Genomic DNA, 25,243 nt, shown 5'->3' with positions numbered 1-25,243 from the left:
CGCCACAACGCGGAGGCAGCAGACAAAAACTGTGAGAGTATAGGAACAGTGTGCGAAAGAACAGAAAAAAGGGTGGTGAGAAACTACACCATAAACAGCAGCGGGACTACGACCCCAACCAAAAACAAGGAAGGGGAACCAGTCGGGGACAGACAGGGAAAGACAAAACTCCAAGACATCCCAACCACAGAGTTTGACAACCCCCATCAGGAACAAGGGCAGAGGCACAGCCAAAAGACCCCCACCTCAAGGATCGCAAAGAGCCAGAAGGACCAACAAACCCATCCTCCTCTGTGACAACGGGGAGGAAAAAGGGGGAAAGAACGTACTCAGAGAAGACACAGCCACCCACATGAAAGCAAGTGCAAAAGACCAAATCACAAGTCCTCGCAGAACGGGGAGGAAGGGTGGGCCGTGAAGGAATCTGCGGCTAGAATGGTCTCTACCAGATACATAGTTACCGAAGGTAAGTAACTCGCACATCTGATAGAGCCTACTAGCCGCAGATTCCTTCACGTAGAATAGATACCCTAGCCATAACCAAGGAAAAGGAGGGTCTGCGAGAGGACCCCACCCACCAGTGCATAGCAGAGGGCTGCACAGGGGCCGAGTCCGAAAACAGGACGAGGAGCCCCGTCCCCCAGGCAAAGGGAAATCCCCGCCAGCAGGAGGCCTCCAACCCCAAGGGGGTTCGGGAAAAAAAGACAAGAAGAAGATAGCCTGTCCTCCCTCACTCAGCAGAGGAAACCAGGCAAGGCGCAAGAGGCCAAACACCCCACACGAAGCAACAAAACCTCCGCCCAAGGCCAAGGCAAGGAAAGGAGCACCGAAAGAGTAGAAAAACCTAGAGACTCCAAGGAGAGGATGCAGAGCAACGGCGCTCCCAGACAGGATGGCGCCGGCAGCAAGAAGCAGGCGGAAGCCGAAAAGGGGAACTCAAGGTCACCCAGGAAGAATCGTCCAACGCCCCGCAGGGACAAACTGCGCCCGCAAGAGGGTCAGAAGCCAGGGACCATCCCCCCCACAGGGAGAAGAGGCAGAACCGAGTGCAAGGCCCACTGGAAGCAGCGGAGAAGGCAGGATGACAGTTCTAGTAAAGCCCCAATAAGGCACAACGGTGCAGAAAGAACAAGAGGGCGGCACTGGTAAGGACCACCAGACGCCAAAGACAACACAGAATGAAACACTCAAGCAAAAAAGAGAAGAAGGTTGCATCCGCAAAGTACCATAAAGCCACGAAGAGCAGAAGCCCGCAGGCAACCACAACTCCCCCGCACATACCAGGGCTATATAACAGCCAACCCTGCCCCACATAGGGCATGTCATATCCCAAGACATGGGAACCTCTTAAGAAGAAACTTCCGCAGCAGAGGACAACAAAAAAGAACTGCGATAAAAAAAAACACAGGGGGCCTATCAAGCAGCCAGAGGGGAAACGCAGAAGGCCCAATCTCAGGCCCAGCAAGGGGTACAAAACCCAAAGGAAAAACACACAGTCAAAAAGGGCTGACAGCAGTCAACAGAACCACAACCCCAGCCAGACAAACGGGGCAACCCGCCCCAACGGAAGAACAGCTCCAAGAACCAGACCAACACGCAGGTCACTGAGGAGGAGAAGGAGGATGAAGCCCCGCCAAGAACCTCTGGATGGCTGAGTCCGCAGAGGCATGGAACAAAAGAGCACCATCGAAGGGAAGGTCCACCAGGCGTTCTCGAACATTCTCCGAGAACAAACTGTCCCGAAGCCAGGCATGGCGATGAAGGGCAACCAAAGAAGCCATGGCACGGCCCAGCACCTCCGAGATGTCCAGAGCAGAGCGAAGGATAAACAACACCGCCAGCTCCCGCCCATCCAAGACATGGTGTCTCAAATCCACAAAGGCACCCTCCTGAGAGGCGGCAGACATAAGGGCCTCCACTGAGTCCCACAAGCAAGAAGTAGCCCTAGCCAAAACACAGTGTGTTAAGGGCCCGCAGAGTCGCACTGGTGGAGGCAAACATATTGCATCCCCAGGAGTCCAGCCAGCAGGCCTCCCGTGAAGGGGGAGACTACAACAGCAGCGGCAAAGCAGGCAAGGCATACTGCAAAAGAGGGCCTCTGGTCGAAGGGTGAAGAGAAAGGCACACCGGATCATGCGGTGCCGGATGGTGGCGGTGTAGAAGGTGCTGGGGCACCGGGTCCCCCATGGCGGGACGGCTCCAAGTCCCCAAGATGGAAGAGTGGAGTGAACCCTCAAAGGGAAGCAACAGTTCCCTACCACCAGAGCCCTGATGGAGAACCTCCAGAAGATGATCTGCGGAAATGGGGAAATGGGTAGCTGGATCACCCATGCGCAAAATTCCTTCAGCCGTGGAAACAGCGCGGGCGAAAGCCGCACCCGCACCAGCCACCGTAGGGCCCCGCGGAGGGGAAAGCAGCTCCTCCTTAGGTGACGGGTGCAAGCTAAGGCGGCCGTCCCCCAAGCCAATCGGAGGAAGGAAGGGCCAAGGCCGGAAGGAAGAGGGACCGAGAAGTGGGGGACCTGTGGCCCCTCCGGCGAAGACCGCAGTCGTGGAGACGGCGAGGAGCCGTCTTTAGACTACGTCGGGGAAAAAGCCACGACACGGCGGCCCGTCTCCGGCGAGGATGGCAACAGCAACCGCCGAACCTCTGGAAAAGAGTAGGCGTCCGAAGACAAGTCAACAACCCGACGTCGGCCCGGCGTCGTAGAGTCCGCAACCTGAGGCAGGACACCGCCTTCGACCAGCGCCGGAGGAGATGCCGGGACGACCTCCGACAAAGCACACGGCGCAGGAGACCGGAGCAGGGCCGGAGCCGGGGCGGCGAAGGGGCTGGCGCCGACCTGACCTCCGACGAAGCAGCCGCCTGCGTGGAGGGACGAGAAGGGCCCGGGGAGGGACGAGGTGTCCCCCGCCAGCCACGAACCGTGCCAGGGCCAGCAGCTGCCGGCGCAGTAGCGGTGTCAACTCTGCCTCGGACAAGGCCACCGCCTGTCCCGAGGACCGAGGGGGGCTCGGGCAAGAAGGGCCCTCCGCCGACCTCTGCGGCGCCGCCAGGGCCAACAGCTGCCAGCGGCATCACCTCGGTCTCGGACAACGCCGCCGCCCGTCCCGAGGACCAAGAGGGGCTCGGGGGTGCGACCCGAGCCCCAGCGACCTCCCGCAACACCACAGGGACTCCCGCGGGAGATTGCGGCGAAGCAGAGGCGCCGTGGTCCGAAGGAGGGACCCCCGAAGGGCCGCACCCCAACGGCACCGCATCCTCCGAGCTTGGATCCGAACCATTCGTCGCCAGAGCCGCCGGCGACGCTAAGGAGGGCCCGCACACTGCAAGGGATACACTGACGTCCCAGGAAGGGGGAGGAGGAGGAAGAGAAGCCAGCGAGGCCTGCAAAGCCGCCGCATGTCTCCATCTGGGCTCTGGTCGCCCCCATGCTGGGAAACGGCGGATAAAGGGACGACACGCCGGCCGTACCACCCGCAGAGAGCCCACACCCCGACAGGCCAGAACCCAACCCTCGGGGACAAACTGCGACACTTACCCAGAGTTGAGCGGCGCACTTGCAACCTAGGAGAAGATCGAAGTCGGCGAGGGAAGCCGCGGGTCCGAGAACCCTCCTCAGGGGCCGGGCGAGATGACGACGCCGACCTGGACACACGTGCTGAAAGAAGGTGCTCACGCCGGGACTTCGGCTTTATCTGTTGGCACGCCTCACAATCAATGGAGTTGTGGTGCTTCCCCAAACACCACATACAGATGGGGTGAGGATCCGTCGCCAACAAGGGGCGGCCACACGACGAACAAGTTTTAAAGCCCGAAGGCATTCGCACACTGTTCCCATGCAGCAATAGAAGAAGGGCAATGCCTAAACAGGCCCAGAGCACAAACCGGATCCGCGTTGTACGCGGAAAAGGAAAAAACTGACGTAGGCATCTGGGGTGGGACTTATGTGACCTCGCTGACGTCACGTACGCAGATGACGCCTGCGCAGAGTCACGTGATGCCGTCCCCCCCCCCGGCGCGCAGGGATGCTGGGCAAAAACGTTTTCCAGATCCAGTCTCACGCCTGGGGATAATTTTACGTGAAGGAATCTGTGGCTAGTAGTCTCTATGAGAGAGCGGAAAAAGAAGGCCTGAAACAGGCCAGGAACACGATCCGGGTCCGCGGTGCACGCGGAAAAGAAGAAAACTGACGTCAGCGCGCCGGGGTGGGGCTTATGTGACCTCAATGACGTCACGCCCGCGGAAGACGTCGCCGCGGAGTCGCGTGGTTCAGCCCCCCGGAGTGCAGAGATGCTGGGCAAGAAAGTTTTCCGGGTCCAGTCTCACGCCTGAGGATAATTCTACTTTAAAGAATCTGCGGCTAGAAGTCTCTATCAGATACACAGAGCCATGCCAGAGACCGACTACTGGTGCAATAGAACTAGGGCCCTAAAATGGATGACATGAACCCTAGAGAACAGTTCGCAGAACGGTGAGGGCTGGCGGTAAGGAATATATCACTAACTGATGTCTCTTACAGATATATCGTTACACAAGTAACTTGTGCATCTGAAAGAGACACGTAAGTGATAGATTCCTTACCTTAGAATACATACCCAAGCAATACCAACCCTGGAGGTGGGTCTGCAAAATGGAATCGCACCAGAAAGTCACGGAGAGCCGACCGGCCACAGAAGCCGTCTCGCCGGACTTGACTGTCAAGGCAATAGTGCTTAGTGAAAGTAAGCAACGAGGCCCAAGTGGCCGCCAGATATCTTGCAGGGGGACACCGCGTCGCAACGCTGTAGTAGCTGCTGTGGCCCTGGTAGAATGGGCACGCAGCCCTACCGGAGGTTCCTGTTTAGCCAGAAATTAACAGGCTTTAATGTACGAGTTACTTACCTTCGATAACTATGTATCTGGTAGAGACGATTCTAGCCGCAGATTCCTTCATGTAGAATTATCCCCAGGCGTGAAACTGGATCCGGAAACTTTTTGCCACAGTATCCCTGAGCGCCGGGGGCGGGGCGACATCACGCGACTCCCCCCAGGCATCATCCGCGCATGTGACGTCAGCGAGGTCACATAAGACCCGCCCCGGCGCGCCCACATCAGTTTTCTTCTGAGAACTTTTCCGCACCACAACGCGGAATCACCAGATAAAAAACTGTGGCAGCATAGGAACAGTGTGCGAAGAGCAGAAAAAATTGGAAATAAACTGTGAAAAATCAACACCACCAGAGTAGTGCCAACACCGTAGAACCCAAGGGCAGGGAAAGAAGAAAGAAGAAGCAGGAACCTGCACAGTCACCCTGCCAGCACAGACAACCTCCCATCCCTGTGCCCCGGAGGCAAGAGCATACGTAAAAGTCATGGCACACGTAGGCAACCCACCCCCCATCCTGAGCAAGGAATGGGACCAGTCCCAAGACAGACAGGGACAACAAACTTCCAAGCCACCCCAGCCTAGAGGGCAACCACCCACAAGGACAAGACATGGCCAGAGAACCCTCAAACCAGAGGATAGCCAGGGAAGGAAGGGAGAGGAGGGAGGAAGGATAGAAGCAATCCCCCCCCCCAAATCTGGAGTAGCCAGAGCAGCAGGGCACCGGCGCACCGGAACCCCATCATCCAAAGAACCAAAGGAGGAATGAACCGCCCCCACATGGAGCCACCCGTCAAGAACAAGGAAGGCACTCACAGGAGACACAGCCCCCTCACGGAAGGCGAGTACCAAAGACCAACCCAAGGTTCCACGCAGAATAGAGGAGGAAGGGCGGGCCGTGAAGGAATCTGCGGTTAGAATCTTCTCTACAAGATACATCGTTACCGAAACTAAGTAACTCGTACATCTGATAGAGACTACTAGCCGCAGATTCCTTCACGTAGAATAGATGCCCTAGCAATACCCCCTGGGAAGGAGGGTCTGCGAAAGGACCCCACCAGCCAATGCAGAACAGAGGGCCCCTCAGGGGACCAGATCTGTTGACCAGGTAGAACCTCGCCCCTGCCTGGCCAAGGGAACCCCCACAAGCAGAACCCCACTGACCACAAGGGGACATAGGAGGGAAAGAAGGCTGAAGAGGCTCGTACACTCACAGTAGAGGAACCAATGGCAAGGACTGAGAGGCCGAAGCACCCCACTCCCCCACAAGGCAACATAGCTTCCGCCGAATGCCAAGACAGGAAGACGGAAGAAGAAGAAGAAGAAGCCTAGAGGTCCCAAGGAAACCAAGGAGAAGAAGGTGAGCCCATTCCAGATGGAGAGCAGCCTGCAAGCCAGAACAAATCCGGCAGTCAAGGCCAGAAGCAAGAAGAACAGCCCAAGGCCCCAGGAAGGCAGTGTAGGCGATGCCCCGGAAAGGGAGAACACCGGGACATCCCAGACCGCAGAACAGAAGCAGGGAGAGGAGGAGAGGCCCGGGCCACCACCACGAGTGGCCACGCACACGACCCCAGGAAGCAAAGCAACCTACGTAAACACCATGGACAACAGGTACCCAAAGGCGACCAGAACCATCCAGCAGAGCGCAAGCCATATGACAGCTACCATAACCCCACATAGGGCACGTGAAGTCGAAATATATGGGAACCCTCTTTGGAAGAACTTCCGCAGCAGAAGAAGAAACAAAAGAACCACGGGGAAAAAAAGCACCCCCGCTGCAGGCTTGACAGCAGCCCAAGCAAAGCAGAAGGCCCAATCTCAGGGCCAAGTATGCGCAACAACTCCTGCAGAACTCACACACAACAACAAAGGGGCCGTCCAGCAGCCAACAATGCCAAAGTCCCAAGGAAGGACGTAAACGGCCAGAAAAAACATACTCCACAACCATAAAAGCCGGCCTAAGAAGGCCCAGAAGCAACCCTAACTCAGAAGTCACTGAGGAGGGGACGGAGGAGGACAAGGCGGAGGAGGAGGACGACGGAGCCCTGCCAAGAGCCTCTGGATGGCGGAGTCGGCCGGGGCATGGAACAACAGACTGCCAACAAATGGGAGATCAATGAGCTTCTCCCGAATATTTTCGGAGAAGACGCCGTCCCGAAGCCAAGCATGGTGACGGAGAGCGACTGAGGAAGCCATGGCCCGGCCCAGCGCCTCAGAGACGTCCAGAGCGGAGCGGAGCATAAACGCCGCAAGCTCCCGGCCATCCAATGCATGATGCCTCAAATCCACCTGAGCAGACTCCTGGGACGCTGCAGACCCCAGAGACTCTGCCAAGTCCCACAAACAGGAGGAGGCCCTAGTCAGCACACAAAAGGTGTTAAGGGCCCGCAGGCCCGCGCTGGTCGAGTCGAAAACGTTGCGTCCCCAAGTATCCAGCCAGTGGGCCTCTCTGGACGGCAGAGCCAACAGGGGCGGCAGGGAGGGGAAAGCAGTACGCAAAAGGGGGCTGGCGGCTGAGGGGTGAATGGACAGGCATGCCGGGTCACGCGGCGTCGGAAGGTGCCGATGCAGAAGATGCGGAGGCACCGGGTTCCCCGAGGCAGGACGCCGCCAAGCCCCAGTCAAGCCAGAAAGGAGCGTACCTTCAAAGGGAAGCAAGATCTCCCACCCACCAGAGCCCTGGTGGAGGACCTCCAACAAATGGTCCGCCGGAAAGTGAGCCACCGGGTCACCCATGTGTAGGATGCCACAGCTGTGTACACCGCGTGAGCGAAGGCCGCACCCGCATCCGTAGGGCCCCGCGGTGGAGGAAGCAGCTCCTCTGTGGGCGACGGCTGCAAACTAAGGCGGCCGTTCCTGAGGCCAAGCGGGGCGGGCAAGGGCCAGACCTGGAAGGACCCGCAGAATGAGGTACCTGCCGCTCTTCCCACGAACACCCCTGCCTCAGGAAGGGCGGGAAGCCGCCCTTCGACGCTGGTGAAAAGGACACCACACGGCGACCAGTCTCCGGGGAGTATGATACCAATATGTAGGCTGTCTCTGGAGAATAAGGAGCGTCCGAAGACGAATCCATGGTACGACCCCTGCGCGGAGTCGTAGAGTCACCGGCACCATCCGGCGTCACTGGGCAAGGGACCTCCAAGTCATCCTGCACCAGAGACCGGAGCAGGGACCGGAGTAGAGCTGGAGCCGCACCGGCCCCAGAGCGACACCGGCCCGACCCCCGCCGAGGCACCCACCTGCGTGGGGGAATGGGACAGGCCCGGGGAGCCCTCCTCCGGCCGCGGCCCAGAAGGAGGCGAAGGGCGCCCGGCAACCCCTGTGGCGGCGCCAGGTGCGATACAACCTCCGACTCGCCCTCCAACGAGGCAGCCGTCTGTGGGGAGGTACGAGAGGGGTCTGGAGAGGGACGAGGGGTCTGCCCTCGACCGGGATGAGAAGAGTCCACTGACCCCTGTGGCTCCGCATGGTCCAGCTGCTGCCGACGCCGTATCGGCGTCACCTCAGCCTTAGACAGGACTACCCTGCCAAGGGACTGAGAGGGGCTCGGGGATGCGACCCGAGCCCTGTCAACCTCTCGCGACACCACAGGGATCCCCGCAGGAGTTTGCGGTGAGGCAGAGACGCCGTGGCCTGCAGGAGGTGCCCCAGAGGACACGCACCCCAACAGTACCACATCCTAGAAGCTGGATCAGACCCAGTCGGGGCCGGAGCCACCGGCGGCGCCACGGAGGGCCCTGCGCAGAGCAAGGGATCCGCCGACGCCCCAGGAGGGGAAGGAGGAGGAGACGCTAGCGAGGCCTGCAAAGCCGCCGTGTAACTCTCCATCTGGACTCTCGATGCCCCAACACCGGGAAACAGTGGATAGGACGACACGCAGGGCCGCATCACCCGCAGAGAGTCCATGCCCCCGGTAGGCCGGAAACCAGCCCCCCGGAGATGAACTGTAACACTTACCCATCGGGGAGCGACGCTCACATGAAATCGGAGAAAGGCAAGGACGACTACCACGGCCAGACCTGAAGCCGTCCGCCGAAGCAGACTAAGGGGAGGACGTCGACCTGGAGAGACGCGCCGAGTGAAGTTTCATTCTGCGCTCACGCCGCGACTTCGGCTTCAACTTCAACTTTTGGCACCCCGCACAATCTGTGGTGCCGTGATCCTCCCGCAAACACCACATATAAATGAGGTGAGGGTCCGTTGCCGACATAAGACGCCCACAAAACGTGCAAGATTTAAAGCCCGAAGGAATTTGCACACTGTTCCACCAAAAAAGAATGGAAGAAAGGGGGGCCCTAAACAGGCCCGTAGCAAGGAACTGATCCGCGTTGCACACGGACAAGGAAAAAACTGATGTGGGCGTGCCGGGGTGGGTCTTATGTAACCTCGCTGACGTCACGTGCGCGGACAACGCCTGGGGGAGTCGCGTGATGTCACCCCGCCCCCGGCGCATAGGGATGCTGTGGAAAAAGTTTCCAGATCCAGTCTCACGCCTGGGGATAATTCTACGTGAAGGAATCTGCGGCTAGTAGTCTCTATCAGATACACAAGACAAACCATCAGGAGATAGTGCACTTGTGCACAGCTCGGCCCTTCTTGGCGCTCACGTAGCCAACAAAGAGCTGGTCATCAACCCGGAACTGCTGTGAGCGGTCGAGACAGAATGAAAGCGCACATTTTGGGTCCAGACGGTGGAGCCTCTCTTCCTCTCTTGAAGGGTGCGGAGGCGGAAAGAAAGTGGGCAGAGTGACAGTCTGCCCAAGATGAAAGGCAGTGACTACTTTCAGCAGAAAGGAGGGACGTGGTCGAAGCACAACCTTGTCCGGATTAATCACCAGGAAAGGAGGTTTACATGAAAGAGCCTGGAGCTCACTCACACGCCAAGCGGAGGTGATGGCCACCAGGAAGACAGTTTTCAAAAATAATAACCGCAAAGGACAGTTATGAAGAGGCTCAAAGGGAGCAAACCTTAAGTACGTGAGGACCAGGTTCAAGTCCTACTGAGGCATCACAAAAGGAATAGGAGGGAAAAGGTGAGTAATGCCTTTGAGAAATCTATTGACAACAGGGGACTTGAAAAGAGAGGGCTGATCAGGCAGCCTGAGAAAGGCTGAAAGAGCAGAAAGGTAGCCCTTGATAGTGCCCAGAGCAGAGCCCTGCTGGGCTAAAGAGCGAAGGAACAAAAGGACCTCAGACGATCAACAGCTTTTGCTGTGCATCATGCCACAAACTTGTTCCACCGACAGGCGTACACAGATTTAGTTGAAGGACACCTGGCTGCCAGAATCACATTACAGACCTTAGGAGGCAAGCCAAATGGAATCAACTGTCGCAGCTCAATCTCCACACAAGGAGGTGGAAGCTAGACAGGTTCGGGTGGAGGACCGTCCCCTGTTGCTGCGACAGAAGATCCTCTTGAAGAGGCAGTCGGATCAGGGGATCCACGCTCATACTGAGTAGCTCGGGATACTAAACTCTTCGAGCCCAGTCCGGTGCCACAAAAATGACTTGGGCCCGGTCGCATCTGATCTTCTTCAGCACTCTGGTTAGAAGTGGTATAGGTGAAAAAGCGTACAACAGACCGCAACTCCCCTCGCAACGAAAAGCGTCTCCGAGCGAGTGCCGCCTTGGAAACTCCAACGTGTAAAACTGCTCACATTGTGCGTTCTCTTCAGTGGCGAATAGATCAAACCAAGGTTCTCCCCGCTGCCGAAAGAGACCTTGTGCCACTTCCGAGTGAAGACGCCATTCATGATCCATCAGGCACCGGCGGCTGAGTCCGTCCGCCCTGGCGTTCAAAAAACCTGCCAAGTGTTGAACCGTCAAGGAGAGGCCTTGACATTCCAGCCATGTCCAGAAGCGCAGAGCCTCCTGACATAGGGTCCATGACCCCACCTAGCCTTGTTTCTTGCATTACCACATGGCGGTGGTGAACACCTGCACTACCCTCCCCTTGACAGAGGGAAGGAATGCTTTCAGTGCAAGTAGGATCGCCCTGAGCTCCAAAAGATTGATATGGAGCTTGGACTCTGCCGCAGACCAGAGGCCTCTGATCTCCGCCTCTCCCATGTAGCTGCCCCATCCCAGGAGAGACGCATCCGTCACCACTGTGTGCTCCGGTTGTGGAAGGGAGATGGATCTGCCGCTGACCCAGCGCTGGTCCGTGAGCCACCAATGCAAGTCTTGTGCAGTGCCCTCCGAGATTTGGACGTAGTCGGACAGGTTCCCCTGATGCTACGCCCACTGGAACTTCAGGTTCCACTGCAGAGCCCGCATATGCCATCTAGCATGGTTGGTTAACAGGATGCAGGAGGCCATGAGTCCCAGCAGCCTCAAGGTCGTCCTGACCGGAACCCAGGACAAGGGCTGAAAGATCGGAATCATAGCCCGAATATCCTGGAGTCGCCGTTCAGGAGGATAAACCCGAAACTGCGCCGTGTCCAGAACCGCTCCGATGAAGAAGTGCTTCCGAGAGGTAATCAGGTGCGACTTCGGCACGTTGATGGAGAACCCCAGCAAATGCAGGTCGGCCGTAGTCTGGAGGTGGGAGACGACTTCCTGGGGCGAGCCCGCCTTCAACAGCCAGTCATCCAGATAGGGGAAGATTGAGACCCCTGATCTGCGCAGATGAGCTGCGACCACCGCCATCACTTTCATGAACACCCGAGGGGCGCTGGTAAGGCCGAAAGGGAGCACGGTGAACTGAAAGTGCTTGTGGCCTACCGTAAATGGCAGGTAATGCCGGTGGGCCGGCAGGAAGGGGATATGAAAATAAGCATCCTGCAAGTCCAACGCTACCATCCAGTCTTGCGGGTCCAGGGCAGACAAGACCTGAGCAAGCATGAGCATCTTGAACTTCTCCTTCCGGAGGAAGAGATTGACGTTCCGGAGGTCTAAGATAGGACGCAGGCACTTGTCCTTCTTTGGAACCAGGAAGTAGTGGGAGTAACAACCACGACCTACTTCTGGTGTCAAAACGTGCTCAATGGCTCCCTTCGCCAAGAGGGCCACTACTTCCTGCGGGAGAAGCGCCAAGTGATCCCCTGACATGCGGTGGTACTGAGGCGGCATGGCTGGAGGGTAAGTCTCGAAAGGGAGGGAGTAGCCCCTTCAGACTATCTGCGGAACCCACCTGTCCGAAGTGATGGTGCGCCAGTGGGGGAGGTGAAGGCGAATCCTGCCGCCCACTGGCGTTTGGTGGGCCTGAAACACTGGACTAGGAAGGTTTTGAGGCAGTGGTAGCAGGGCGGTGGTGGACTGACCCGTCCGCTGGCCCCGTTCCCCACTTCGACGGGCCCCCAAACTGCGGCTGGGCTGAGACTGTGGCTGCGCAGGCCGGCGGCTCTGAAAGGAACGCATTTGGGTGCCTCGTACCTGACCTCGAAAGGAGCGAAAGGCAGACCCCAAGGGAGCGCGCATGGAGTCAAGACCCAAGGACTGGGCTGTAGCCCGGGAGTCTTTAAAGCCTTCCAAAGTGCTATGCGCTTTGTCACCAAAGAGGCGCGTGCCATCAAAGGGCATGTCCAACAAAGTGTTCTGGACATCCCCGGAGAAGCCAGTTGTCCTGAGCCAGGCATAACGGTGTAGCGCCACTGTTGTGGAAATAGCCCTGCCGAGGGAGTCGGCTGTGTCAAGGCCACAACGGATAGTGAGTTTTGCAGCATCTCTCCCCTCGGTAATGGCTTGGGAGAGCACCGCTCAAGCTTCCACTGGGCACTGAGACAGCACCTGTGCTACAGTGTCCCACACAGAGTGGGAATAGCGGCCCAACAGGCATCCAGTATTCACTGCTCACAACTCAGAACTGGCAGAGGTGAAAATCTTTTTCCCAAACTGCTCAAGTTTTTTTAGATTCTTTGTCCGGAGGTGTGGAATGGAATGCGCTCGGAGAGGCAGAGGCCTGGACAATCAGGCTCTCAGGCGTTGGGTGTTGCGTGAGAAAACTGGGGGTAACCCGGGGCCGGGCAATGGCGTCGTGCCATGCTCCTATCCACAGGAACCCCTGTGTTAGGCTTGGTCCAGGTGCTTAACAGAATGTCTGTAAGCGCGTCTTTAAAGGGCAGTAGCGGTTCCGCCGAGGAGGTCGCCGGCTGCAGCACCTCAGTCAGGAGATTGGTCCTGATAGGCACGAAAGGGAGCTCAAGGTTAAGAGCCTCAGCCGCCCTACGCAACACAACAGAAAAAGTCCCAGCCTCCTCCGTAGCTACGGAAGAAGGGGACAGTGTACCAGGGTGCGGAGAGAAATCCAGATCACCTGGACCTTCCATATCACCCTCCCACTCTGGTTCAACCTCACACTGAGCTGCGAGAGGGTCCTCAGACCCCTCCCAGTACTCCCCTTCGTCCACCGGCTGTTTAAGAGGCCGGTAAGGACGAGGGGCCCGGGGAAAGGGAATAAACTCCCCACCTGGAATAGGAATGAGCGGATAATAGACCAATCCAGGCTCGACGTAGTCCGGCCCTGTAGGCAACGGCGTGGTGTCCGGCATCGGCCCCGCCGCCATTGGCAGTGTCGAACCCGGCACCGGAGGGCCGAGGCCGGAGCCAGCGGTGCCGCAGGGTATCTTGCTCGCGTAGCCAGGGCCAAAAGCGTCAGCACAGGGGCAGAACCACCCAACGGGTCCATGGGGCCCGATGGGGCAAATAAACGGCCAATGGCCGTCAGGAATACCTGTATTTCTGTCACCTGTATTTCTGTAGGAGTCGCGAACGGCCCCGAGAAACGGCGGGTAGGCCGAAGGCAACAACAGAGGTTCCACCGGAGCCGCGGGGGAGTGACCACCCGCCCCCTCCACCGCGTCCCACGGCCAGTGAGGGGAAGACGAAGAGAGACGTCGCTTCTTCGACTTCTTATGGCGCTTTGACTTACCTGTCCCCGATTCCGAGGAACGGTGGTGTCGACCCGCGACCTGTCCCTCAACCTCCAACGGGAGCGGGACCTCGAGCGTCACGGAACCGATTGCCGGGCCTCCAACAACTTTCGGGAATGCTCCCGCATAGCTTTCGATGTCATGGCCCGACAATCGGGGCACGTCTCGGGGTCATGTGCGTGCCCCAAGCAGAAGAGACACACGTCATGCGGGTCCGCCACCGACATGTTCCGACGGCAGTCCCTACAGGACTTAAACCCGGGCATCTTCACTGCACCAGAAGTCGAGTACTCGACAAGCAAGAGAAACAAGTCACAGAAATAAAGTTAAAATATTAACTAGGAGTACCGCTCTCTCTCAGATCTGCGCTTGCTGGCACGGAAAAAGAAAGAACTGACATCAGCGCGCGGCTAAGTAGCTCCGATGATGTCATATCGGTGAATACGACGCCAGCGACGTACGCAGAGCCACACGATAACGCCTACCGACGCACAGGGGTACTGCTGACGAAAACTTTCCGGATCCACTCTGACACCTGGGGATATTCTAAGGTAAGGAATCTATCACTAATGTGTCTCTTTCAGATGATGACCATTAACTAAGCAATTGTTCTTCCTCCATGGTCATGCCTTCTATTATAACGAATCCATGGTTTAGCCTTTAAATCCACTAACAAAATAAACTTGGGAAGAGTTGCATCTTAGCTCCAGACTCTCTCTTTCTTCAGATTCTGATGAAGCATCGTGTAAAACGACCTGGCTTATTTAATGTAAAACATTCAGTACATTTTACAAATTGTTATATACATTGATTACATTTGCAGTTACTGCTTAGGTAGTCAACTATGGATCAAGAAGGCCACCTTACTCCACTTGACCACACTGTAATTATTGGGCAAATCACTTCATCTGAATGGGACTCCTTTGCCCTGTTTGCCATAATTTTGGGCATATACCATGCACTAAAAAATATAACTGCACACTTAGATTTTACCACTATATGGACTCTGTAAAGTCTTTTCAGAGTCAAAATGTTATGAGCCCCATTATGAAAGCTAATTATCTGTGTAAGAAATATGTTACTTACCTTTAACAACTGTTTTATAGCTTGTAGTGCTGTAGATTCACATGCAACTAATGGCGGAGTCTGCGTCCAAATAAATTGAGGGCTTCGGGAGAAGTGTCATGAGTCAGTTAGAAAACAAAACCTCTTCTTCCAGAAAAACAACTTGCAGCAAGTGCATTCAACACTAAATGCCAGGAGTGTGCACAGCGCGTGATCTACAGCAGCACATGTTGCAAACGTAAAAGTTGGTTTTATAAACTAAATTTATTTACTCAACTGAAGATTTTCATGTAAGTAAATCTATTCACTTAAGTTGAGAGCGGGTGGTACTGGTCTTTCCAAGCCTGGAATGTCCTGAGATTTTTTTGTGTACCGTATACTACAATCCACCCTGGAAAGGGTTAAAAAAGGGTAGGAGTGACATTTTTCAAGAGTGAAAAGGGAGTAGGGAAGGCCACCAAAACATCTTGGACATGCAGGGTATGGATTAGAAAAATGGTTAACAACTCCTTTTGTGCTTGCTTGGCAGATTTTCACATGAGCAAATATATATGTATAGGTCTCTACAAGAGAGAATGGAGCTCACAAAAATTTGGTCGGAATATATCTGGACACTTGTGACTATTGATGTTTTCAGGTGTACTTTAGGAAACATTTGTGAATTACTGAAAGTCAAAGATGCACCCATGCAAGTTGATAAAAACACAGGGGCTCTTTTGCAATTTTATTCACGACAAGGACCCCTAATTAATTTTTTTACATCTTGCGCATGATGTTTTTACACTGATTTTCCATTAATATTTGTTTTTGCAACTATTGTCATGTAACAAGCACTTCTTATTAAATAATGCATAAGAGAGGTTGATTAAAAAAAAAAATAATAGTTTAATAAAACTGTCTCAAGTATTTTTTGGGCACATATTTTTAAGAAGAAAAAGCCATCAATCTTGATTATTCATATGGAGCTATTAGTTGTAGGGGGGGCAGGTTCTTTGCAAACTAAATATTGTACTTGAGGCTGTCATAAAAGAGGGTAGACTCATAAGTACATGTGTCAACAGCCAAGCTTTAGCAATAATGGCTAACAGATGCTCTAGGCACAGGCTAAACTAGAGCTTTGAGCAGATTTATTGGTCTTGCTTGTCTAACATAATATCACTTTTATTGGATTCAAAGTAGCTTTGCTTAACCAGTTACAAGCTATCCGAAATCAGAGGCTCGTCTCATCACCTCAGACACCAGATTTTCTAAAGCATCTCCTCTTCTTGTTCATCACCACTGACCCAGCATTCAGAAGCTTCTGTGTGGTCTCAAATTCCATAGTTTCAGATGTGTTGGCTGCGCTGGCTGTGCCTCTTCTATTTCGCAGCCTCTTCCACCGAAACTCACTGCCTCAGGAGCACCTCAGTACTTTTTACTGTAAATTTACACAGCACCTGAAGACACACTTTTCTGTAGCTCTCTCTGACCTTCCTCTCTTCCTACTGCCGTCTCATCTGGTAATCCATAGCACCAAGTGACCTCTGTCGTGACCGTGTACTTTACAAAATCACAATAACATAATGTAACATATAAACAATTTGAAAATAAAGTACATTTAAATACATGTCATGTTTCAGCACTGGATGTGCCTCTTTCACATAACCATACTGTGGCACTGTAAGCTGACAGACAGTGGGTTTAGGCTGCAGAAAGGTAGTGCCTACTTGGCCAGTAAACAAAATAAAAAAGAATATCTGGTCTCCTGACCATAAACAATGAGGGCGATATAATGTCACTTAATCTAACGTAACATGTATTTGTATAGCGCACCATCATCTCTTGGGGCATTTTGGCGCTGAAAATTAGAGGTCTGTTAGCCAACTCAATGGCGCTACTTAATCAATCTCGGGCTGAGTAAATCAACTGAGATTCAAATCAGTGACCAAGAGGTAAAACAGATCCCCGGTGTGGATGCATTAGTCCACCGAGCCTTCAGATACAGCAGTAAGGACAAACTGGCACCATTAGTGTTTTACGTCGGCTTAGGTATAAGTGTCATAGAGCTACTACTAGAGGTCACTGTCATCCTAAATGAGGCCACTCACACTTTTATACCTTGTAAATACTCAAAATGTTTTGGCTTTTGTGTTTCTCTAACTGGAATATTTAGAGGACTGTACGTGCACTTGCAGATCCACCAGCCGATAGAACATCTTTAAAGGCAAAGACAAGTCTCCTTTGCCTGCCCTTAACAGTTTTATATGAAAAGGACAGGCAGCTGAAAAAATCCAAAAGGCACATGCTTTGGGAGGGAACAATATTACCGGCACTCATGACGCAGGTCAACAACCAAAGTTTCTTATCTACTTGTGTAACATTGTCTAAACAACTATTTTTTTCCCCATTTGTCAGATGCCCTGGCTATAGTTAGAAGTCAAAATGCATGTTTATCTAAACCCGGAGATCCAGCTACAAACTCATGCCAGAAAGCAATGAGTTTCAGCTGGGCATAAGAGGCCCCTTGAGATAGGTTAAGACTTTCATCATACATGACATGCAACATAAATGTGAAGTATAAAGGCATTTTTGGGGAGTGGAGTTCACAGCAAATTCACCACACGGGATGTCATACAGAACTAAACCTATGAAGTGGCTGGTCTACCTCAAATGCTATATTAATAATATGTATGTCTGGTACCTGCTGTTTTAAAAATGCAATGAGATGTACACCCCAATAATTGGGAAAAATACAAACAAGTGAAACTATGAAAGCTCCAACATGGGAGGAGCAATATTTACATACAGACTTTAAAAAATAGATTGAAGATTAGGGGCTTGGTTTCTTACACAGAAATAAACAAATACATTTCCAGGCATAACAGAAAGCTTAAAAGACTTTTTTTTCAACACCAATAAAAAGGCAGTGCAACAAAAAATGGTGTTTTGAATGAACCTTTAGTAGTTCGCTAAGGATTGGACTGCCCGAATACAAAATTGTTCTGGTTTCCGTTGCGTTGTTTAACCTTGAACGTAGGTGAATTAGTTTCACAATATCAATTTAAGAATGGACAAACTAGAATTAGTTAAAATCCACTTTGAAAAAAGTTCTAAAACTAAATGACTTTCTGGTAACTTTGGGTAGAGGCAAAAGCCACTGCAGAGAACGATTTATAATTAAGCCTTTAAAAAAATACATGGCTTTACCTCCCAGTGTTAGTTTTATCATCCTCATCTTCTTCATTGTCAGAAGCCAGGAAAGGCACTGTGGCGAGATCTTCTTCATCTGCTCGAATTCGTCCTAGAACACTGAGACCATGAATCTTGCAGTCGATGCCAGAGCTTCGACACTGCTTTATGGCCACCTCTATATATCGGTGGTACTGCAAAATAAATATTTGGAATGACACCTTGGCTAGATGTTGCACAAGCCACTGGAATGCAAAGATATTTGAAAAACAGATTTTCACTTGGTTTAAAGTAATTGTACGCAATAAGGTCACAAGAAAACCCACTTAATACACTATGTTTATCATTCTTACCCTTTAAAAAAACATTTAATTTTCTACAGAATCTCAGTTCGACCTTGAATCTGTCTTTCAATCCTCCACATTCAGAAAGTAGACAGGAGAGTAGAGAAGGAGCACAACTTCAAAGCTGTACTGTAAATAAGATTCGGTCTGGAAAATAAAAATTGAGTGGCCAAAAGGAAGGAAAGAAGACATAACTGCAGAGGAAAAGGATGGTAGAAAGGGAATTCAGCCAGGTGACTTCATTCCAAAAATCAAAATAAAATAAGAACAGTTAAGTAAGCACCGAAAGGCACAACAAAATGCCACTATCACAGGAATATATACAGGAATATATACGATGCTGCATAAACTGAGGAGGAATTATGCAGCCCACCTTTCCCCATACACAGGTATAACATACTAAAATCATGCAACCAAAGGATAGCGCACCTAAAGCATATGGGCAAAAAATAAATACAAACCCCAAATTAACAACAAAAGTAATACACTGCACCTTTAAAATTACCAGCTGTAGAAATGTGATGCCAAAGAATCGGCAGGTATGGGTGCTTGGTAAATATGTACTTAAAGTATTTGCGATGCGCCTACTGTGAGAAAGTGCCATCTTTCTTGCATGGTATGCCCCCACTTTTTGCTGAATTGCTGAATGTACTTTGACCTGAGTGTGCCCTGGGCTCCTGTCAATCAGGTGCCCAAGGCCTATGTTCCTTCCCTAAAAACTATGCTGAAATCTAAAACCCAATTTGGCAAACCCTGGCCACATGTTAGCCTCTGGTAAATGGTACCCTAGGTACCCAGGGCCTTGTGACCAGGGAAGGCCCCTAAGGGCTGCAGTACTTATTGTGCCACCCTTAGAGGAACTGTACCCTGACACAAACACACTGCCCTTGCAGGCTGAGTGTCTGGGTATAGAACAAAACAGAGAGTCGACATGGCACACATCCCTGTGTGCCATGCCCACAACATACACTGTCCTGGCATACATCAGCCACCCATCTAGCTGTGTGCCCTATGCCAGTGGTGTGGGTACAGGAGCATAAGCCCTGTGCCCCTACAGTACCCAGGTCCATTCCTGGGTACTGTAAGTGCAGTGCTGCCATTTAAGAGTATATGGTGCTGAGAGATCGTCAACACGAACTCCACAGCACCATGATGGCTTCACTGAAGACTGAGAAGTTTGGTATCAAACTTCTCAGAACATTAAACCCGCACTGATGCCAGTGCGGGATTTAATGTACAATGCATGACAGAGGGCATCTTAGAGATGCCCCCGGAACCTAACCTACAATCCACGTCTGGTCTGAGGGGCTGCCTAGGCTGCCACACAGCAGACATGTTGCTGGACCCCTGTGTAGAGAGCCATCCGCTCTCCTGGGCCTGCAACAATGCAAATCCTGAGCGAGGTGCTAGGTCTCCTCCCCCAGGATGGGCAGGGGAAGCTTCAAAGGCATGCCGCCTTTGTGAGCTTCTCCAGGCCACTTGCTGTACCCAGCAACTGGCCCCTACCGGTTCTAAACCCCCTCTCTGGCAGGAAGACTGGCCGGAAACCCCAAAGAAGGACAGGGTGTGTGCCAGCATCTGCCAACCCCACCCCTCAGGTGGGGGAGGCGAGGTGAAGCACATCTTGAAGATGGGGAGCCCTGCCCAATAAGGATTACGCTCCTGCCCCCCTCCCACTGGAGAGTGACAGGATAGGGGGTGTACCCACCCCAGGGCAGGGACTCAGTGGTCCCTTCCTTTACATACCTGCAACGCCCCTAAAGAACAAGTTACTTACCTTCGGTAACGCTTTTTCTGGTGGATACAGTATCTGCCTGTGGATTCCTCACCTTGTGAATATCCCCTGCGCCAGCATTCCACGGAACTTTTCTTCCCCAGCATTCCACGTCGACGTGGGCGACGTCACAATACATCGGCTCCGCACGCGACTCCGTACGACGTCATCGGAGCCATAAGAAGCCCACGTCGGCGTGATGACGTCAGTTCCACCCATTTTTTCCGTGCCTTCGAGGCGAACAGGTGAACCAAAGACAAACCCAAGTATACACAGTATATAGAAAACCAATACATATACATAGCATACAAAACAAAGGAATGCTAATCAAACAAGCATTTCCTACAAATGTACAAGAGAAAATATAAGCATTTCAAACAAGACCTATTTCATGGTATACAAAAGGTGGACAACGGGGAGGCGGGTGGGTTCGTGAGGAATCCACAGGCAGATACTGTATCCACCAGAAAAAGCGTTACCGAAGGTAAGTAACTTGTTCTTCTGATGGATACATCTGCCAGTGGATTCCTCACCTTGTGAATAGATTCCCACAGCAGTCCCCACTCCCGGAGGAGGGTGTCCACCTTTCTATACCAGAAAGTCTTGCAAGACAGAGCGCGCAAAGTGGCCCTCCCTCCTCATCTCAGAGTCCAAGCAATAATGCTTTGCGAAAGTATGGAGGGAGGCCCAAGTCGCAGCTTTACAAATATCTGCCACAGGAACACCCCGGGCCAGAGCAGATGTTGAAGACTTAGCTCTAGTAGAGTGAGCACGAATACCCTCAGGAGGAGTCTTACCAGCCAAGGCGTAGCAGATCTTGATGGTCAGTATAATCCATCTTGACAGCGTGCGCTTGTGCACCGCTTTACCTTTAGAACGACCAACGTAGCCAATAAAAAGCTGGTCATCAATACGAAAGTCCTTGGTCCTGTCCAAATAAAAACTCATAGCCCTCTTCGGGTCAAGGCGATGGAGTCTTTCTTCTTCTTTGGAAGGATGAGGGGGTGGATAAAAAACAGGGAGGGTAATAGACTGCCCCAAATGGAAAGGAGTAACAACTTTTGGCAGGAAAGCAGCCCTGGTCCTGAGAACCATCCTTTCAGCATGTAAGGTAAGAAAAGGAGGTTTGGAACTAAGAGCCTGAAGCTCACTCACCCTCCTTGCCGAGGTTATGGCTACAAGAAAAACCACCTTAAAGGACAACAGCCTCAAAGGACAATTATGAAGAGGCTCAAACGGGGACCCCATTAAAAAGGTTAAGACAAGATTAAGGTCCCACTGAGGCATTACAAATGGAGTAGGAGGAAACATGTTTGTAAGGCCCTTGATGAACCTCAGAACAACCGGAGATTTAAACAACGAAGGTTGATCTGGAAGGCACAGAAATGCCGATAAGGCCGAAAGGTAGCCCTTGACCGTGGCCACAGCACAACCCTGCTGAGCCAAGGAAAGAGCAAACTGAAGCACATCAGAAAGATGAGCCTTTAAAGGGTCAATGGACCTCTCTCCACACCATTTTACAAACTTAGACCACCTGTAGGAGTATATGGACTTGGTGGAGTGTCGCCTGGCCGATAAAATAACGTCCACCACATCAGGTGGGAGAGAGAAGGAACTCAGGTTGCCCCGTTCAATCTCCAGGCATGAAGGTGTAAGCTCTGGAGGTGGGGGTGTAGAACCTGCCCCTCCGACTGCGAGAGGAGGTCTGCCCTCAGAGGGAGACGGAGCGGAGGGCACGAGGAGAGGTGGAGAAGATCTGTATACCACACCCTTCTTGGCCAATCCGGGGCGACCAATATGACTTGGGCCCGGTCTTGGCGAATCTTCCTCAGAACCCGAGGAATCAAGGGTATGGGAGGAAACGCGTAAAGGAGTCGTGAGCCCCAACTCAACCGAAACGCGTCCCCCAACGCCCCCTGCATCGGATACTGGAGACTGCAGAATGACGGGCAGTGCGCGTTCTCTCGGGTGGCAAACAGGTCCACCCGAGGAGTCCCCCACGTCCGAAAGACGCGACGAACCACCTCCGGATGGAGCCTCCACTCGTGGTCGGCGGAGAACTGCCGACTGAGACTGTCCGCACGCACGTTCAGCACCCCGGCCAGATGATTTGCCATCAGACAAATCTGATGGTCCTGAGCCCAGGACCACAGACGCAGGGCCTCTCTGCAGAGACAAAGAGACCCTACTCCTCCCTGTTTGTTTATATACCACATCGCGGTCGTATTGTCCGTCAGGACTTGAACTGACTGACCGCGAAGGGAAGGGAGAAAGGCCTTGAGTGCCAAACGAATCGCACGCAACTCCAGAAGGTTGATATGAAACAACCTCTCCTCTGGAGACCAAAGACCCTTGATCTCCAGATCCCCCAGATGAGCCCCCCACCCTAGGGTGGAGGCATCCGTTATCACTGTGGCCACCGATGGAGGTAGATGGAAAGGCTTTCCTTGGGACAGATTGCCCTCCACGCTCCACCAAGACAGATCCGCTGCAGCTTCTCCGGAGATCCTGATCGACTCCCCGAGATCCCCGTTGTGCTGATACCACTGCTTGCGGAGGCACCACTGGAGCGCCCTCATGTGCCAGCGTGCATGGTTGACCAACAGAATGCAGGAAGCGAACAGACCGAGCAGGCGAAGGACCTTCAGAACTGGAACAACCGCTCCACTGTGGAATAAAGGGACCATCTCCTGAATGTCGAGAATCCTTTGAGGAGGAGGGAATGCTCGACACACAGTAGTGTCCAGTACTGCCCCTATAAACAGGTTGCGTTGAGAGGGCACCAGGTGAGATTTGGGCACATTGATCGAAAAACCCAAGTCGAATAACAGCTGAGTTGTCACCTGCAGATGACGCTGCAGCATCTCTGGGGACTCTGCCTTCAGAAGCCAGTCGTCCAGGTAGGGGAAAACCGGAATCCCCGACCTCCTGAGATGAGCAGCCACCACTGCCATCACCTTTGTGAAGACTCGAGGTGCAGTAGTAAGACCAAACGGGAGGACCGCAAACTGATAATGTTGCGACCCAACCGTAAAACGGAGATACTTCCTGTGCGACTTCAGGATTGGGACATGGAAGTACGCGTCCTGCAAGTCGAGCGACACCATCCAGTCTCTTTGCTGCAACGCTTGAAGAACCTGCGCAAGGGTCAGCATCTTGAACTTCTCCTGTTTCAGGTAAAAATTCAAGATTCTGAGGTCCAGAATCGGACGCAATCTGCCGTCCTTCTTGGGGATCAGGAAATACCGGGAGGAGCATCCCTGACCCCTTTCCTGCTCCGGAACCACCTCTATTGCACCCTTCTGAAACAAAGCTTGAACTTCTTTCTGCAGGAGAAGCAGGTGGTCCTCCGAGCAATAACCTTGGCAAGGAGGGTAAGGGGGAGGAAACTCCCGAAAGGGAAGGGCGTACCCAGTCTCTACGAGGTTCAAAACCCAAAGGTCGGTTGTAACAGATTTCCAACCCCGTAGAAAGTAGGACACCCGACCCCCCACAGGTCTTACATGATCCGGGATGGGGGATCTAGGGCTGCTTCCCTGAAGCCTCATTTGGAGCAGAGGAGGAGGAGGAAGAAGAGGGGTTGCGACCAGAACCTCTCCGACCCCTTTGCTTCCCTCTATAGGAGCGATAGAGGGGATTCTGCTGCTGTTGTTGCTGCTGTTGTTGTGGCTGTCGGAAGGAGCGAAAGGATGACCTTCCGAATCCCCTAGCCTTACGGAAAGTTGAACCTCTAGCAGGAACCTGCCGACCCAAGGACTTCGCCGTCAACCTACTGTCCTTAAAACGTTGAAGAGCAGAATCTGCCTTCTCCCCAAACAACTTTTGTCCATCAAAGGGCAGATCCACCAGCGTGGCCTGGACATCTGCAGAAAACCCTGAGGAACGGAGCCAAGCTTGTCTCCTTGCGGCAATGGACGACCCCATAATTCTCGCCACAGAGTCCGCCGTATCCAGCCCAGACTGGATCACCTGCCTGGCAGCTGCCTGAGTGTCCGCCACAACCTCCATGAAGGACGACTTATCCCCCTCAGGTAACTTAGGGGCCAAAGTTTTTATAGAGTCCATCAGGGCATGAACATAACGCCCCAGCAAGCACGTAGCATTTGATGACTTCAACGCCATACTTCCTGAGGAGAAAGACTTTTTGGCCGCCTGATCAACTTTCTTTGACTCCCTATCAGCAGGAGATTGGGGGAAAGAACCCGAAGCATGTTTAGAACATGAAGCCTGCACCACTAGGCTCTCCGGAGAAGGATGCGTGGATAAAAAATCCGGGTCTCCTGGCGCAACCCTGTATCTCCTTGCCACCTGCCTGCAAACTGCTGGAGCTGACAGAGGCTTCTTCCACACCTCCAACACTGGTTCCAAGAGAGCCTCATTGAAAGGTAACAAAGGCTCCGAAGCCGACGTCGGGGAGTGCAACACCTCTGTGAGCAGATTGGACTTGTATTCCACAGAGGGCAGCTGCAGATCTAACAACTCCGCGGCCTTCTTGATCACAACATGGTAGGGCGCCAATTCCTGTGGTGGAGAAGACCTTGTAGAAGCATGCTCCCACTCCGGGGTGGTATCCAAACCACTTGCTACCTCTATACCTCCAAACTCATCCGAAGAAGAGTCGACTTCACCTTCTTCCACCTCAGCCCGAAATCTTTCCTCCTCCAAAACCCTTTGGGCCTCCTGCCTCGATCGATTCCGGGGAGCCGGCGTCGTCGACGTCGTACGCGGCGTCGGTGGAGCCAAAGGCACCGGCGTCGGAGGCGCTACAGGTGGAGTCGGCGGCGCCGGATGCGGCGTCGATGGAGTCGGCCTCGGCGTCAAAGAAGGCTCCGAAGATTGACCATCCATCCGAGGTCGAGCCGGATTCCCAACCGGCGCCGGAAACTGCCAAGAAGGCGCCATCGGCATAAAAGGCAGAAAAGGAGCCTGAGCTTATTGCTGCAGCACTCCCAGAGAAAACGCCATCGGACCCACGGGACCTGCTGGTGCTCCGGATGGGAAGGATGCTCTCTGAAAAATGCCATACATGGCATTCAGAAATCCCGAAGGATCCGTACCTGGAGCCGGGAATTGGGGATAAGGAACTGCCCCTGTATCCTCCTGTGGAGCCACCGGCGTCGGCTCCTCAGAATCCTCCACCGGAACCATCAGGCA

General features: G+C 53.2%; 1 protein-coding gene across 1 annotated transcript in view; it reads right to left on the bottom strand.

The window, feature by feature from the left end:
• LOC146805589 (E3 ubiquitin-protein ligase HERC2-like) overlaps positions 1–25,243 on the bottom strand; it is a 1,563,844-nt gene that overhangs the window by 823,039 nt on the left and 715,562 nt on the right. The window contains 1 exon segment of the mRNA XM_085622871.1: positions 17,990–18,165. Within this exon segment, the coding sequence (XP_085478997.1) occupies positions 17,990–18,165 (176 nt within the window).

The sequence above is a fragment of the Triturus cristatus genome, chromosome 8, assembly GCF_964204655.1.
Source record: "Triturus cristatus chromosome 8, aTriCri1.1, whole genome shotgun sequence".
Lineage (NCBI taxonomy): Eukaryota > Metazoa > Chordata > Amphibia > Caudata > Salamandridae > Triturus > Triturus cristatus.
The sequence above is the reverse complement of the archived record's forward strand: the minus strand, read 5'-3'. Positions and strand labels throughout refer to the sequence as shown.